This window comes from Microcaecilia unicolor, chromosome 5 (genome assembly GCF_901765095.1).
Source record: "Microcaecilia unicolor chromosome 5, aMicUni1.1, whole genome shotgun sequence".
In the NCBI taxonomy this organism is placed as follows: Eukaryota; Metazoa; Chordata; class Amphibia; order Gymnophiona; family Siphonopidae; genus Microcaecilia; species Microcaecilia unicolor.
Genome location: NC_044035.1, coordinates 149,732,445 through 149,750,264, shown reverse-complemented (window position 1 = coordinate 149,750,264; position 17,820 = coordinate 149,732,445). Strand labels below are relative to the sequence as shown.

The following is a 17,820-nucleotide window of genomic DNA, read 5'->3' as shown; positions in this document are numbered from 1 at the left end:
CTATGGCTATTTCCTGCTTGAATTTGGCCAGCAGAGTGACTAGAACAGTTTCGGTACTATAGTGGGAGCGGAATCCTGATTGTGAGTCATGTAGTATTGAGTACTTGTCTAGGTATTCCGTAAGCTGTTTGGTCACCAAGCTCTCCATCAATTTTACAACCAGGGGGTTACACTTCCCCTCCATGCTTGTGAACCTAGTTAACTGTACTCCAAGTTCAACTTTACTATGTGTGGCTCCTAAGTGCTACTGTTGTGTCTCTTCATTCTTGACTAGCACTATCTACTCTTACTGCTATTGCTGTCCATGATCTGGGACAGTGCAATTTAAATTTAGCTTCTGGGTGCTCCAGGGCCCATCAAAAAGGCAAGTAAGGAAGTAGACTTCTGGTCACATTCAGCCCTAGACGTGATGGTTGCAAGAACAGGTAATGGCATCCAATGAGGAGAAAGAACAAGAGTGATGATAGTATACCAATGCACAGCACATGAGTTTAGACTCATAGGGAGTTCGGTTGAGTATCACTGTTGCAAAATGGAGATGAAGGGCGATATTTGTTTGTGGGAGTTGTATGTTAATGGGTGTGTGTCAGTGGCATAGCCAGTCAGCCAATTTTGGGTGGGCCTGATTCCTAAAGTGGGTGGGCACAAAATTATCTCTGTCCAACCATTCCTCCACCTCAAAATATAAATACTTTAGCTAATGAGGATCCTCAAGCTCTGTTAGCTGAAGACTTTCTCTGAAGGCAGCCAGAACTCCCTTTTACCAAGTTTGGCAGGCAGCAGCAATGTCCCTAAGCCACTAATGCCAGCACCACATGCATGCTTAGTAGTCGGTGGCTCAAGGATGCTGTCACTGACTGGAGAGTTTGGTAGAAGGGAATTCTGGCTGCCTTTGGAGGAGGTTCTCAGCTGGGGATGCTTGGGGTTCCCCACCAGTTATAAAGCAAGGGTCAGGGCCAGTGTTAGACATGCTATGGCCCAGGTCAGAAAATAAAGGAGGGCACTTTCTCTGATCCTCTCTCCTCCCTGCCTCCCCTCCAATTTCTCCACCTGCCAATACTAATCAGACTGGAAGACCTTCACCAAATACAGACCAAGGGATCACAAATTAGAAATTAAAATATTTACACAAAAATTGAATTGAGAATCCCAAGAAGTTAAACTTAACATATACTACAACACTGGAGAAATAACAACAGAAATGCATTTCCTTTCTATTGAACACAATGCAAAGACAATTGCTATGCACATTTCCGAAAGCTAATATAGTCCATTTAAAATATTCAAAATAAAATGCTTTTTTCTACCTTTGTTGTCTGGATGTTTTATTTTTCTATTATGTTGGTTCCAATTTCCTGTCTGTCATCTACTAATTCTTCTTCAAGCGGCTGCTGTACATTTGTCTTCTGTCTGCTGTCTATTCCCTCACTACACCTACCTCTGATATAATGATCATTCCTTTTTAGTTCTGTCCTCTCATTTTTTCTTTTCCGCCTCTGTCAACTCAAATTTCACCCTCTTTTTCATCCTTCTCCTCCTTTTTACTTTTCAGCTACCTATCAGATTTCTATCTTCTTCTTTCGCCCACTAGCTCTCTCATTCCCCATCTCACTCCTTCCCCAGGCTTCCATTCCCTTCCATCTTTAATCTATTCTCCATTACCATATTTCTACCCTCTGTAATCACTATCCTCTCATCCATTTTCTTGCCACCCTTCTCCTCCCCTTCCTGGCCTCTCCCACATGGTTCCACCATTCCCAGCGCCTTCCTCCCTCCACCTTTCTAGCCCAGCATCTGCTCTCTCTTTCTTCCATCCTCACCTTTGTAGCCTGATATATCCTGTCCGTTCTCTCCTCCCTCCTGTCCTGTTCCCCATGGTCCAGCATATCTCCTTCTCTCTTCCCTCCAGTGCTTTTTTTGTAGAAAAAAGGTGCCGGTACTCATTATGAGCGGGGTCACCACACATGGCTCCACCCCTATGATAGCCACCCACATTAGCCACACCCCTTATACCAGCTATGGCACATATAAACAGACATCATTGAAAATATTATACTAAGATAGGAGAAAAAAATAAAGTGATTTTTTTTTCATCAGAAATAATTTCTGTAAGCTGTTACAGCTCCAGTATACCCAGTGCAAAATAAGACAGCAGATGTAAATTCTCAAATTAGACATATTTCAAACACTAAAATGAAAATAAAATTATTTTTTCTACCTTTGTTGTCTGGAGACTTTGTTTTTCTATCCATATTGGTCCCAGTCTCTGATTCTGCTGCTCTCTGTTCTCTTAACTCTGTTTTCAGGGCTTCCTTTCCATTTATTTCTTTGCTTTCCTCCTTTCTTCTTCATTTTTTGCCCTACATCCATAAGTAAAAGTTGGATCCTCCTCCGTGGAATTGACTGGAGGAGGTATAATGTGGATCCAGCTTTTGCCTATTTTCTCCATCCATGTGCAGTTTTTCTCCTCTCTTCCCTTTCCTTCATCTCCATCCATGTTCATCTTCTTTTTTCTTTCCTCCCCTCCATCCATGTCCAGCATTTCTCCTCTCTTCCCTCCCCTGTATCTATATAAAGCAATAATTCTCTCTCCCCTCTCCTCCATCCCAGCATTTCTCCTCTCTCCCTGCCAACCCCTCCATCCATCCATGTCCAGCAATTCTCCTCTATCCTCTCCATCCATTTTCAGCATTTCTCCTCTTCCCTGCCCTCCCATCCATGTGCATCTCCTTCCTCTCTTCTCTCCCCTCCATCCATGTCCAGCATGTCTCCTCTCTCCCCTGCCCTCCCATGTCCAGCGATTCTCCTCTCTCCCCTTCCCTCCCATCCATGTCCAACAATTCTCCTCTCTGTTGGAATGTTATTGTATTTTACATGCATTGCCTGTCACCTATTATTTCTCTGTGATTACTCTGTGACCTCTGATGTGAATTACTTAGAGAGGTCACATAGCTATGCAACTTCCTGTGGGGGTTAGATGCAGCAGATGCAGCACATGGAGCACATGGAGCTCATGATCTCTCCTAACCTGAGAGGATCTATGGTGGTGTGAGCATCCATTACCATCTAAGCACATGGAAGGAGCTGATAATACAAATGTATAGTAATATGTATATATAAGCCTGTCTGATTATAATCTAACTACAAACTGTGAGTAAACAGATGTTTTGTTACTTCAACTTTAAAGTGACTCAGCAGTGAATTATTCAGGGGTGAATGAGAGAGAGATGAAGAAAGAAATTAACATTTCTAAAGCTGAAGCTGTGTGTACTAAAATCTGCTAATTATTTACTACAAATAATCCAACAAAAGGGTTATGGGCCCAGGGTCCAGGAATTGAAAAAGAAGAGAAATATTACCAGGCAGAAAAAAAGGCCACATTTTTCTCTTAAGTTTTAAAGGAAAAATTCAGTCTGTCTCTCTCTCCCCCCACACAGCAGACAGAAGGCTAAGAAAATGGCTGAGGGAAGAAATTCACCATTTTTCTATTCTCTCAAGGTGCCTAGATTAACTGAGTTTAATTATCGGCAGTGGGAACTAAGATTCATATGTCTCCTTCGAGCAAAAGGATTAAATATATGCTTAGACCAAGACAGAACAGCTGAAAATATGGCTGAATGGGACAATGCAAACTATTATGTGAAGTGCATGCTTTTGGAAGCTCTCTCAGAGAAACAAGCCATATTAGTGGAGGGAAAAGATACACCAAAGGACATTTTATATAAACTGAGAACTATGTATGCAACTACATATGCAAAGCAGCAACCAATTTGGTTGGCAGAGTTGAATGAAACCAAATTAAGGGATAAAAGTAAATGTAATGATCACATTATGCATCTTATGTCTTCATTTCAAAAATTAGAACTTTCTGGAATTCCCATGTGTGATGCATTGAAAAGAGCATTTCTTTTTACCTCACTATCAAAGAAGTTTGATGTTTTTAGGTCTGTAAATGAGGCCATTGAAGGGCAATCTTTTGAACAGGCAACATCAAAACTAAGGCAGGAATGCATAATAAATGATTCTGAGGAGATGTGTTCTCAAAGTCAGTCAGAGAGAAATGAAACAAATTTCTTGGCAAAGAACAGAGGAAGGCGGAGCTATGGGAAAACTCCACCCAAGGGCAAGCTGATTTGCTACTCATGTGGAAAGGAGGGACATGTATCTAAATGGTGTAAGGAAACACAAAACACTCCCTCTAGCTCACCTAAGCCAATGGAACTAAAGAATTTTCAAACCAGGAAATGTATGAAGGACAAAGATAAACACAAGGGCTTTCTAATGGCAGAAAAATCTTTGACTATGGTAAATAATAATTCAAATGAAAGTACTTGGATTTTGGATTCAGGGAGTACATGCCATTTAACCAATTGTAAAGATTTCTTTCAGGAAATGTGTCCAGAGGAAGGTATTCTTAAAACTGCAAACGCAGGGACTGCTAAGATCCAAGCAAAAGGTATTGGATTCTTAAAATGCAAAGTGTCTAATGAAGTTAAAGAAATTCCTGTAAGTGATGTCTTGTATATTCCCCAAGCAGTTTGCAATATGCTTAGTGTATCTACATTAGATAAGAAGGGATTTGTGATTCATTTTGAAAATAGTAAGTGCACAATCTCTAAAAATGATGAAGTGTATGCTGAAGCTTTTATGCATAATGATGTTTATAAACTGAGCATTTCAGGTGAAGCCTCACATATGGCGCAAGTAAGGAAGAATGCTGGTAAAATGGAGAAATGCATAGACTGTGTTACTCAAAAAGGTGTAAGACCCTCATTTCCTGCATACACAGGAAATAGGAGTAATAAAGTGCTGGACTTAATACACAGTGACTTATGTGGACCGTTTAATATCCCATCATTGGGAAATAACAGATTTGTGCTAATATTCTTGGATGATTTCTCTAGATATTGTGTGGCCTATTTGCTGAAAGAGAAAAGTCAAGTCACAGACATGCTGAAGAAATACGTAGCCATGGTGAGCAATAAATTTGAAAGAAAACCAAAGGTTCTTCAGACCGACAATGGTGGTGAGTTCATTTCACAAAGCATGCGCACATTTCTAGAACAAGAAGGCATTCAGCATATCACAACAGTAGCTTATACACCAGAGCAAAATTCTGTTGCAGAGAGAAAATTTAGGTCACTTGTGGAAATGACCAGATGTATGCTGTCAGATAGCAATCTCCCTAAAAGACTATGGGGGGAAGCCATTCTCACAGCAGTGTACCTACAAAACAGAATGCCAACTAATGGCGCTGAGCGCACACCACATGAGACATGGCATGGTAGGAAGCCAAACCTGTCACACATAAGAACATTTGGAAGTACAGCATATGCTCATGTACCAAAGCAAAGAAGGCATAAGCTGGATTCCACAACAGAAAGGGGCATTTTAGTTGGCTATGCTCCAGGACACAAAGGATATAGAATTTTGAATCTGAAAACTGGCATTGTTGGCATAAGACATGTTACATATTTTGATGAAAACAAAAGGGTTGATAAAGGCTGGATTATCCCAGATGAGCCTTATCATCCAGAATATGAAACTAGAACCATAATAGACATGCCAGTGTATATAAATGCCATACCAAGGCAGATGTCTGAAAGCAACTCACCTGTATCTAACGAGGAACAGGCAGAGGAAGCAGACACAGAAAGGATCATTGAAGAAGACAGTACAGTTGGAGAAGGGGAATCAATTGGAGAAGGACTCTCAGATTTAGAGGATGCGGAAAGGTCAGACCAACCTGTTGTCAGACGCTCATCCAGGGAAAACAAAGGTGTTCCACCCCCAAGACTGTCTTACCTAACAAAGTCAGCAGAAGCTCAAGAGCCCTTAACATGGGATGAGATTGAGAAAATGCCAGCAGAAGAAGCTGCTGAATGGCATAAAGCTGCACAAGAAGAAATTGATGCATTGGATAAAAATAATACTTGGATTCTTACAAAATTACCTCCTGGCAAGAAAGCTATAGGATGCAAATGGGTATTCAAGTTAAAAAGGAATGCACAAGGAAAAGTGGAAAGGTATAAAGCCAGATTAGTGGCAAAGGGATATCTTCAAAAATATGGAGAAGATTTTGATGAAGTGTTTGCACCTGTAGTGAAACACACGACAATCAGAACACTTCTGAGCATTGCAGTCTCAAAAGGCATGCAAGTCAAACACATTGATGTGAAAACAGCGTTTCTTCATGGAGATATAACTGAAGACTTGTACATGGAACAACCAACAGGTTTCATAAATACAAAACAAAGACAGCTAGTGTGTAAATTAAACAAAGGTCTTTATGGATTAAAGCAAAGTGCAAAATGTTGGAATGATAAATTGCATGAAATATTGACAAATTTAGGATTTAAGCAAGGTGAAGCAGATAAATGCTTGTACACTAGGTGCACAAATGGACAATATGCATACATTTTAGCTTTTGTTGATGATCTGCTCATTGCAAGCAAAGTGAGCAAGAGTACAAGGACATTGTAAAATATTTAAACCTCAATGTTGAGATAAAAGAACTTGGTAATGTGTCATACTATCTTGGTATAGAAATTGAGAAACAAAATGATGGTTCTTATCTTCTAAGCCAGAAGCAGAAAATAAATGAGCTTATTGAAAGTTTAGGTATGCAAGATGCCCAAGTTGTAAGCACTCCCATGATCACTGATTTTCTGAAGGATGAAACAGTAAGAGAACCTTTACCAGATAACATCCAATATAGATCAGCCATAGGTAAGCTTTTATATCTAGCTACCACATACAGGGCTGATATAGCAAATGCAGTAGGAATTTTGAGCAGAAGGGTCAGCTCACCTACCAAATCAGATTGGACTGCAGTTAAAAGGATGGTAAGGTATTTAAAGGGTACCATTGATTGTAAATTAAAGATTTCAGCCAATAGTAATCCAAAACTAATATGTTACTGTGATTCAGATTGGGCAGGGGATCATTCTGATTATAAATCCACAAGTGGATATGTGTTTATGTATGAAAATGTACAAATTTCATGGGCCAGTCATAAACAAAGTATTGTGAGTTTGTCTTCTACAGAAGCTGAATATGTGGCCGTATCGGAAGCGTGCAGAGAACTGATGTGGATTGAAAAACTTTTGCTGGATTTCGGAATAGCTGAAAAGAGACCAATCCAGATAATGGAAGATAATCAGAGCTGCATCCGACTGTCACAGAATGACAAGGTTCAGTCACGCACCAAGCACATCGCAACGAAATACCACAACGTGCGAGAGTTGGCGAAAGAAGGGGTCATCAGTCTACACTATTGTCACACCAGTGAGATGACAGCTGACATCATGACCAAACCGTTACCCAGAGAATATTTTGTGAATCTGCGTATAAAGCTTGGACTTTGTATGAATAAATAATTGCATGACAGTTATGCATGAGAAGGGGTTTGTTGGAATGTTATTGTATTTTACATGCATTGCCTGTCACCTATTATTTCTCTGTGATTACTCTGTGACCTCTGATGTGAATTACTTAGAGAGGTCACATAGCTATGCAACTTCCTGTGGGGGTTAGATGCAGCAGATGCAGCACATGGAGCACATGGAGCTCATGATCTCTCCTAACCTGAGAGGATCTATGGTGGTGTGAGCATCCATTACCATCTAAGCACATGGAAGGAGCTGATAATACAAATGTATAGTAATATGTATATATAAGCCTGTCTGATTATAATCTAACTACAAACTGTGAGTAAACAGATGTTTTGTTACTTCAACTTTAAAGTGACTCAGCAGTGAATTATTCAGGGGTGAATGAGAGAGAGATGAAGAAAGAAATTAACATTTCTAAAGCTGAAGCTGTGTGTACTAAAATCTGCTAATTATTTACTACAAATAATCCAACACTCTCTTCCTTGTCCTCCCCTTCCATCCATGTCCAGTGATTCTTCTCTGCCCCCTGTCCTCCCCTGCCATCCATGTCCAGCGATTCTTCTCTGCCCCATCCTCCCCTGCCATCCATGTCCAGCGATTCTTCTCTGCCCCCTGTCCTCCCCTGCCATCCAAGTCCAGCGACTCTTCTCTGCCCCCTGTCCTCTCCTGCCATCCATGACCAGCGATTCTCCTCTCTCCCCTCCCCTCCCCTCCATGTCCAGCAATTCTCTCTTCCCTGCCCTCCCCTCCCATCTGTCCAGCGATTCTCCTCTCTCCCCTGCCTTCCCCTCCCATCCATGTCCAGCAATTCTCCTCTCTTCCCTGCCCCCCTCCCATCCATGTCCAGCAATTCTCCTCTCTTCCCTGCCCTCCCCTCCCATCCTTGTCCAGCGATTCAACTCTCTCCCCTGCCTTCCCCTCCCATCCATGTCCAGCAATTCTCCTCTCTTCCCTGCACTCCCCTCCCATCCATGTCCAGCGATTCTCCTCTCTTCCCTGCCCGACCCACCCATCCATGTCCAGCGATTCAACTCTCTCCCCTGCCCTCCCCTCTCCCATGTCCAGCGATTCAACTCTCTCCCCTGCCCTCCCTGCTCCCATGTCCTACTTTCACTCCACTCGGAAGTCGCAGCAGCGAACTGGTGGGTGGCGCTAGTAAAAGCAGCAAGCAGGCTTGACTCCGTCCTTCGCTTCCCTGCCCTCTCAGCATCCTGCCCGCCCACGCGGAAAGGAAATGACATCGGAGGAAGGCGGGACGCAGAGAGGGCATGGAAGCGAAGGACAGAGTCGAGCCTGCTTGCTGCTTTTACTAGTGCCGCCCACCAGTTCACCGCTGCGACTTCCGAGTGGAGTAAAAGTAGGACATGGGAGAGGGGAGGGCAGGGGAGAGAGTTGAATCGCTGGACATGGGAGAGGGGACTTTGGCAAATGCAGGAAGCAGAACGGAACGTCGGGGAGCTGCTGGACAAAACAAAATGTGCCGGTACGCTGTACCAGCACGTACCGGCACAAAAAAAAAGCACTGCTTCCCTCAATCCCATTGTCTGGCATCTCTCCATCATTTTCAACTGCTCCTGGATCCATCTTCTTCTCTCTCCCTCTCCACCTGTGCATCTCTTCCTGTTTCTCATCCAATCCCATGTCCTACATCTCTCTATCCCCCTCCCTTGTACCCCAGAGCCAACTTCTCTCTTCCCCCTCCCTCCCACCCATGCAGCATTCATACCCTTCCTCCACCATGTCCAATATTTCTGCCTCGATCTCACGGTCCACCATTTCTCTCTCTCCCCCTCCTTTGTGCCCCAGGTCCAACATTTCTCTCTCCCCCCCCCCCCCCCACCATTGTTTGTGCTTTTTGTGCCGCCTCCAGAGTCTCTAATCACGGCTGGGCACTACTCATACAAATGCAATCCCCTCGACCGATACCTTAAAAGAACCAGACAACTGGTAGCACTGACCAACTTCTTATCTGACAAAGACATAATATATAGAACTTTCTTTCCCTTACAGTACAAAAGAGCAAGAAAGAGGGGAGGGCTTCCCTCACCTCCTCAATTAGTATCCCACAGTCAGTCAGGATCTCCCGTCAATAAAGAAATACATAGCATCTGTTTTGAGGAAAACATTTGGTCTGTTTGTCCATCTTTACAGCTTTTCTCACACAAGGATATATTTCTCAGAACCTATGATCTTTTATCTTAGTATTTCCCCTTATTCTAAAAGAGGAGATAAAAGTTAACTCTTGCTTCCTTATAGAGGTAGGTGTTAGATTTCTTTCTTGCCAGTTTATGTCATGTTGCTTGCCTGTCATAAAACCACTACCACTTGGTTCCACAGTGTTTGTTTCTCAGAGAGAGACACAGTGTTTGATCTCTTCTGCAAGGTGTTTACCTGCTATGTCTCCACATAGTTGAAAAGAAGGTAATTCTCTCCTGGATTGAAGAAGCCTTACTTCCAAGGGGCATGGGAAAAGAATTCTGTCACCTGAATTTCCCTGAGACCGGTCACACTTAATGGGTGAGATTGGGGGCAATTCAGATTTACAATTCACCTGGCTTGGCAAGAGGGGGGAGGTAAAGTGTAATTGCTATTCCAGCAAGCTCTGTTTCTCATGATTTGGAAGGAGAGAAGTCTTCATTCCTCTCTGTCCAATATGAGAAAATTAATTCTGTATATGGAGGCCTTCCACCTCTATATTAAATATTTGGAGGCCTTCCACCTCCTACAACAATTCTACAACACCATGCAGCATCTCTCCCTTCCTCCCTTCCACTGTCATGTCCAACGTTTCTCCCTATTTCCCCATGCACCACCTCTCCCTCTCCTTCACCCCTATATGCAACATTTCTATTTCTCGCACCCCTCTCAGTCATACCATAAACAAGTTTATGCATTTGACAGGCAGGCTATTTTAAACTGAATTCAATGCAACTTTATTAATAACGGACTGGCTTCACTAAAGTTCCCTAAGCCATATATCAGACTATTCCATAATATCACAATATATTTGGCTATTCACACACAGTTTCCTCTTGCGTTCTCGCCCTCTCTCTCTGCTTTCATTGTCTCCCCCACCCCTCAAGCAACCCCCGCCTCAGTGGGCCAGTACTTTTCTCTCTTCCCTCCAGTGCCCCCCTCCCATCCAACACTTTTCTCCCATCCCTCTTATGCCCCCCCCCCCGGTCCAGCACTTTCCCCCCCCCTTCCCCTCCTCCAACGGGTCCAGCACTTTTCTCCCTTCCCCGCCTCCAGTCCCCTGTCTGGCACCTCTGTACTTTTTTTTCCTCCCTGCTTCTAATGCAGTGTCTGCAACTTACAGCATTGGAACTACCCGGCAGCAATTCACACACACAGGCTCGCACCTCGCAGTAGCTCCGGAGTTCCCGCCACGTCCCGTCCTAATAGGAAGTTGCGTCAGTGAAGGCATGACGTGTCAGTGAGGGCGTGATGCCGCAGGGCGAACGCCGGAGCCGGCCTGTGTGTTTGAATCACTGCTGGGTAGCGCCAATGCTGTAAGTTGGAAGCACCGCGGCAGAAACAGGGAGGAAAAAAAGAGAAGTGCCAGATCTGTGGGAGTGGAGGGAAGGGATCATGGGTGGGGTGCACCATTCCTGGGTGGGCCTTGGGCTTATGTGGGTGGGCCTGGGCCCACCCAGGCCCACCCGCGGCTACGCCCCTGGTGTGTGTATCTGTTTCAGATGCCTGCATGCACTGAAATGACTGAGGACATCTGGGTGTTTTGGGAAGCATGGAGGTGTGTGTGCATTCATCTGGGGGAAGATATAGGGCAGGGGTGGGCAACCTTGGTCCTCGAGGGCTGCAACCCAGTTGAGTTTATAGGATTTCCCTAATGAATATGCATGAGATGTATTTGCATTCACTGCTTTCATTGTATGCAAATAGATCTCATGCATATTCTTTAGGGAAATCCAGAAAATCTGACTGGGTTGCGGACCTCGAAGACCAAGGTTGCCCACCCCTGGTATAGGTACACATTTTTTCTTTTGCATGTTCAGTTACATCTTCTCCCAACTTCCTTCACACTTGACTTCATTTTCTCTGATCCACCTTCGCCAACTAACAATATCAGGTCCCAGCCTGCCCAGCCACTGCCTACTTGCCCAAACTGCCAAAATAAATGGCCTTAGAACAGAAGGAATCCCCAGTTTCTCCCATCCTGCCAGTGCTATAGGGTAAAATGTTGCTTTCAGGGTACCCACAATGAATCTGGAGGAGATAGATTTACATGCAGTGGAGGTTGTGCATGGAAATTTATCTCATGCATATTCACTGTGGATATCCAGAAAACCTAACTGACAGGGTGTGTCCCGAGGACTGGGTTGAGAACCCCTACTCTAACACAATCATACCAAACGCTCATACACAAATTGTCATAGTACAGACCAAACCACATAAATTAATACCCCATCAAAATCCAACTAAGCCGCCTTCTCCTTATATCCTGAATAAGCTCTGGGAAAACGCATAGTTTACAGCTGTTTTTGAAAAGAGAGCACATTTGTTCTAGAAACACATCTAAGGTAATTTATTCCATATTTCTGGCACTGCTAAAGAGAGGGCTCTATTTCTTCACTTCATCAAACGCATCATACTAACCGGTGGTACAGATAACAAATTTATCTGAGCTAATGAAGCTACCTAAACAGACTATACTGTTGCAGGCTACCAGCCAATAATTCTGGGCTCTGAAACTGAACTGCTTTAAATGTCAGCACCAGCCATTAAAACCAAATTCTTTTCAGGCAAAGCAGAGAGTTCAAACACTAATAGGCATTTTCTCATCTAACACCCAACACTGATTGAGTTACTGTATTTTGAGCTAGCTGCAAAGGACAAAGCCACCTAGCTGGTATAAAGAGCATTACAATAAATACCATTGACTGAATGACTGTTGAGAAAGCCTACTAGGTCAAAGAGGGTCTCAACGTCTTAACCATATACAGCTTACCAAAGGCATTCCATCTCATGCATACTCATTGTGGATATCCTGAAAATAAGACTTGTTAGAGGGTGCTCCAAGAATGTCTTGAAAACCACTTTCTTAGAGGGAAAATGAGCCTTCTTCAGAGCTATGTCTGGCCAAACATCAGTGGTAAAAGGGTAATAGTAGGATCAATCTTTCCTCTTTCCGTCCCTCCAAAGTGATGCATGATAATACTTGCAGCACTCCTGCCCTTGCCAATGCAGGCTGATGGTGCCCAAATTGAGAACTGAACTGGTATCTCCAGTTCAGCAGTATAAAGTCATTTCTTCTGTGCCAACAGAAGTGGCCCCTACAACAACTTTAATATATTCAAACTATACCATGATGCAGAATGCTCCTAATTTTAAGACTGGGAAGACCGGTTCTCCAATTTTACTATTTTTGAAAATAAATAAAATATTTACAACTGTGTGTAGGAAAGTACAAAATTATGGTTAAAGAAGCATAGGAATTTTTCTTTACCACCACCACTAGGGCATACAGAATATTTCAGGTTCGTATATCAACCTATCAGTACCCACGTCTTCAGGAACATCTAAGCAGTTAGCCAACTTCTCTGTGCTACTGTCTTTCCTCTTTACTCCAATGTCTCATCAACATCTCTTGATGGGGGAATCTCTTCCTACAACTCTAGACTCTCTTCTCTCTGGACACTTGTACCCTCTCTTCCATACTGTGAAACATGCCAATCTCCAAACCTGGTTCTCCTCAGTCCCTCCCCCCGCAATCTGCAGAGTGTCTGGCCCAAATATTGCTCTCATATTGACTTCATACATTACAAATTCATCCTTACATTTTTCCATGTATCCATTGCACTTGCGCCCATCTGTTCAACAGTTTGGCCTCCAACATCTGTCATCTCTTTACTACTCTCACGTTCCTCTTCCCCACTGCCCGCCAGATTGTGGCTAATTTCTTTCACAAGATTCCCAAAATAGTCTCTGGGTTCTTGTGCAGTTCCCCTTTACCCCACCCATCCCATTTCTCTCCTTATGCCTCAAGCTTTGTCACTTTTTCCTCCTTTACTGAAATTACTAAACTGGAAGCTACCTATCTTTTTTCATTCTTCATGGTAACTACCACTCTTTGACCTCAATCCCACTTTGGGGATTTATCTTTAAAAGCAGGTAAGGGAGGTGGCAGGAGTCCAGGCTCATAGTTTTTTTTTTTGAGGCAACAGGGCTTTAGGGAGACAATTATTTTCCAACTTGAATGCTGGTTCTGGTTAAGAAGAGGTCTACCAGGATTTGAGATCCTTCAGGGGAAACCCTGACAGAGGGGCAGCGGCAGTCATGTGAAAGGGGCTCCAGGGAAGCCCATAAAATAACACTTTAGCCCATAAGGCCTTTTTTGCATATCTGTTTTTATAAATTTGTGTATTCATGAGCTGTTTTTGAATAATTTTCCTTAACAGCAGCTCATTAATTCAAAATTCAAATAAACACTTGCACTTAGCAGAATAGCATGAAAAATTACTATTGTGAAACATACTTTTGTGAAGTGACTTCATGAAAAAAAATGTGTTGTGCTTTCCTATTATTATAGAAATTCCTTTCCTTATATTGTTATACTTTGTACACCACCTTGACCTCTTCTGAAATGGCAGTATATCAAGTAAGAATTAAACCATAAACCATAAAATATGGGGTTAAGCTTGAAACTCTTGCACAATTCCCAGTTTATGCCATTACAAAAATATTTTAGAGAAAAGAGGTGGTAAGCAATATATTTTTAAAAATTCCAGCTCACTGACTTGAGTAATTGATGTACCATAATATAAAACATATACTGCCCAATATTTAAAACCATTTAACTGGACAGAAATGGCTCCAGGCCAGTTAAATGTCACTTAACTGGCTATTCAGTGATACTCAGTGGGAGATAGCTGGTTATCTCCCACTTTAATATTGCCAGTTAGTGCTTAGTGGATAGCCAGTTATATCGCACAATATAACTGGCTATCCGCCGATAATCAGCAGCACACCTGCTAAGTTTTGTAGCCAAATTAGACCAACAAAATAGCTGGAATATCTTTGGCTGGTTTAAACTTAACCGGCAAGTGCTGAATATCAGCTACCTCCCGTGGTCTGAATTATCAGCCCCATAAAATCTAATAACAACCCCTATAATGCTATCTATACCAAGTGAAGCAATTAACTACTGCCTCCATGTCACTATATAGAGCCTTGAAGTCACACATACCTTCAAACCTCAGCATTGGGGTGTAAAGCAAAATGGTGAACGTTGGTCCTGTTATGTGCTACAGTGTTAACTGAGTCCCACCCATATAATGGAAGCAGAAATCTATAGGAAAATTACTTCCAGCTAATCTGAAGGCTATCAGTTACCAAGCAAGGTGACTAAAAACCTAACATTGATTCTTTTTTCAACATATTTATTATTCAGTCATGGACTATAAAGTGGTACTATGCTTGTCTCATTCACATCATAACTATTATTTCTCATTTCTCCATCACAGATAAACCCCTTCCCAAGCTGCCTACATGACTTACCAGATACGATCGTGTAGCCTATCCATCTGGGACGTCCTCGATCTTGGTCAATGGCAGTTATTATACGAACAGTTGTGCCCTGCAGAGGCAAGAAATGAAAATACTGTATTATATTCTTCACAATGTCTTCCAGTAGATATCTTTAGGTTTTAGATGTTAATTATATTTTCTTATATTTACATTCAATTAACAAACCTAAGAAACTTTTCAACCTTCTAGACCTCCCTTTGACGCTATGCCTCACCATTCCACTTGCCTCCCTTTGCATACCCCACCTCACCTTCATCCTCTGTTGCCCTTCACCTTCCACCACTGTTGATGTTTGGTTGTTTTTTTTCGGCAAACTTTTATCTCTTTGCTCAGCACTGAATGACCCTTGTTTTCAATCCAACCTCCTCCTCTTACCTTAACCCCTGGGTAGTTTTTCTGGTAGTGAAGCTAATGCAGGTATTCCTGACTAGTCTCCTTCACTTGGTTGAGAGCAATCTTTCCTTTGTGTATGTGCCAGAACAATGAAAACATGGCATGATTACTCACTGATCCAGTCAATTTCCACCTCATTTCTAGTCTGTACTCAGCTCATTCCTTTTTTTAAGACATATTCTTTGCTCTCCAGCCTAGGCAAGAACAGGTCATTGCACCAGGTCTCTGTTGACTGCTATCCTTAATGAGATTAGAGGATCTATAGATCAGTGCAATTCTGTTCTCATCTCTTTAGATTTTTCTTCTTTTCACCTAATTGAACACTCTATTCCTCGTCACCATCTATTTATTTAAAATGTTTATTATCTGCACAATATAAAAGTACCTAGCACAAAAATTAACATACACAATAAAATATATGAAATAAAGTAACAGAACAAAAACTTTCATATATAAAGTATCCTATATAATAATTCTCACCACCAACGTTCTAATGTACTGCCTGTGTCCGTGGCTCCTTCGGCGTTACTGAGCTAGGCTCAGTAGCCAGGCTGACATCACTCACTGCAGGACACTGCACTCCTTACAGCTTACAAACTTTCTGGCGATGCCTCCACCCATGCCGCTATCTTCCCCCCTCCGAGTCTGGCCCCGCCAATCCCCCTCCGTGCACGTCACCCCCCCCCCCTCCAGATTCGAAGGCTGAAGCCGACGGCTGCAAGGGGAGCCAAAGGAGAACAGTGGAACACCCACACAGAAGACCTGTGCATAGCTCGAGATGAACCACACCAGAGCCTCTGCATGGATTACGACCACACTTCTCCCTACTGGTTCGAGCCCTAGTCTCTTCGGGAGACTGCAGGGAGAGACTGGATCTGAATGAGCCAGCAGCTAAGAGGCATCCGGGAGGAGCAACCCAACGAAACACCAACCGGTACGTGAGGGCTTGGCCAGGGAAAGACCGACGTCGCAGCACCAAGCTGACTACGGAGGTCGCGGTAGGACCAACCCGGGAAAAGGCCGGAGCCCCATAGACAGGGTGTAGAAGTGGCCCAGCGCCATGGAGCACATGTCGTGCTTCCGTCCGGGCACCTAATCCCTACTCGAGCAGCACTTACACTGACGAACTCCGAACCTATTCCACTGCTGCTGCCTCCAGCTGCTAACTGAGGAGTTTCTCTCTCCCACACACACACACACACACACACACACACACATACACATTGCTACAGTGTTTAACACACATACTCCAAGTCTGGCCCCGCCGATCCCCCTCTGTGCATGTCGACCCACCCCCCTCCAAAATCGCCCCTACCCCTCTGTCGCACACACACACAATGTCTGTCACACACGCACACAAACTTCCTTGCAATGCCTACACTCATGCTGCTACCCTCCCCACCCCTGACTGGCCCCGCCGATCCCCCTCTGTGCACATCGCCCCCCCCTCGAAAATCACCTACCCCACACCCCACCCTCTCTCTGACTCATAGACACATTCTCTGACACACACACACACACACACACACTCTGTCAGTATCTTACATACACAGTGAATCACTCTCTCTCTCACACAGCCTCGCTGTCTCTCTCTGTCTGTGACACACACACACACACAATCGACATTCTGTCTTTCTCTCTCCCACACACTAAGTCGGCCCACACACACACACACACACACACACACACACACACTCTATCACAGTCTATCTCTCACTCACACACACACACACACACACACAGTCTCATACATACTCACACACACACATACACTCTGTCACACACACACTCGCACATTCACTCTCTCTCTCTCATACACAGTCGCTGTCAAACACACTCTCCAGCTTATTTTCGAAAGAGAAAAACGCCTATAGTACGACCTAAATCGGGAGATAGACGTTTGTCTCGCAAAGGCGCCCAAATCGGTATAATCGAAAGCCGATTTTGGGCGTTTCCAACTGCACTCCGTCGCGGAAACGAATAAAATTGACGGGGGCGTGTCGGAGGCGTGGTGGAGGCGGAACTGGGGCATGGTTATCAGCCGAGGAGAGATGGGCGTCTTTAGCTGATAATCGAAAAAAAAAGGCGTTTTTACCGCGATTTTGGGTCACTTTTTTGGACCCTTTTTTTTCATGAACAAGTCCCAAAAAAGTGCTCCAACTGCCCAGATGACCACTGGAGGGAATCGGGGATGACCTCCCCGGACTCCCCCAGTGGTCACTAACCCCCTCCCACCAAAAAAAACCCCACTTTAAAAACTTTTTTCCAGCCTGTATGCCAGCCTCAAATGCCGTACCCACCTCCAATGCAGCAGAATGTGTTCGATCCTCTCACAGCCTTTCCCTGGGTCAGATGTGGCTCTCGGGTGCAGTACAGGGTCACATCAGCATTGCATTGTGGTGGGTGTAGGGTATTGGGCTCCGTGATTTCATTAGCTTGTGTTACAGTCTCACGATGTTGGTAGTTGGTAGGCTGTTCTCCCATG

General features: G+C 43.7%; 1 protein-coding gene across 1 annotated transcript in view; it reads right to left on the bottom strand.

The window, feature by feature from the left end:
• The window catches only part of CDH23 (cadherin related 23), a 1,475,307-nt gene that overhangs the window by 1,099,897 nt on the left and 357,590 nt on the right, over positions 1 to 17,820 (bottom strand). The window contains exon 7 of the mRNA XM_030204991.1: positions 14,913 to 14,991. Within this exon, the coding sequence (XP_030060851.1) occupies positions 14,913 to 14,991 (79 nt within the window). The remainder of the gene's footprint in view (positions 1 to 14,912; positions 14,992 to 17,820) is intronic.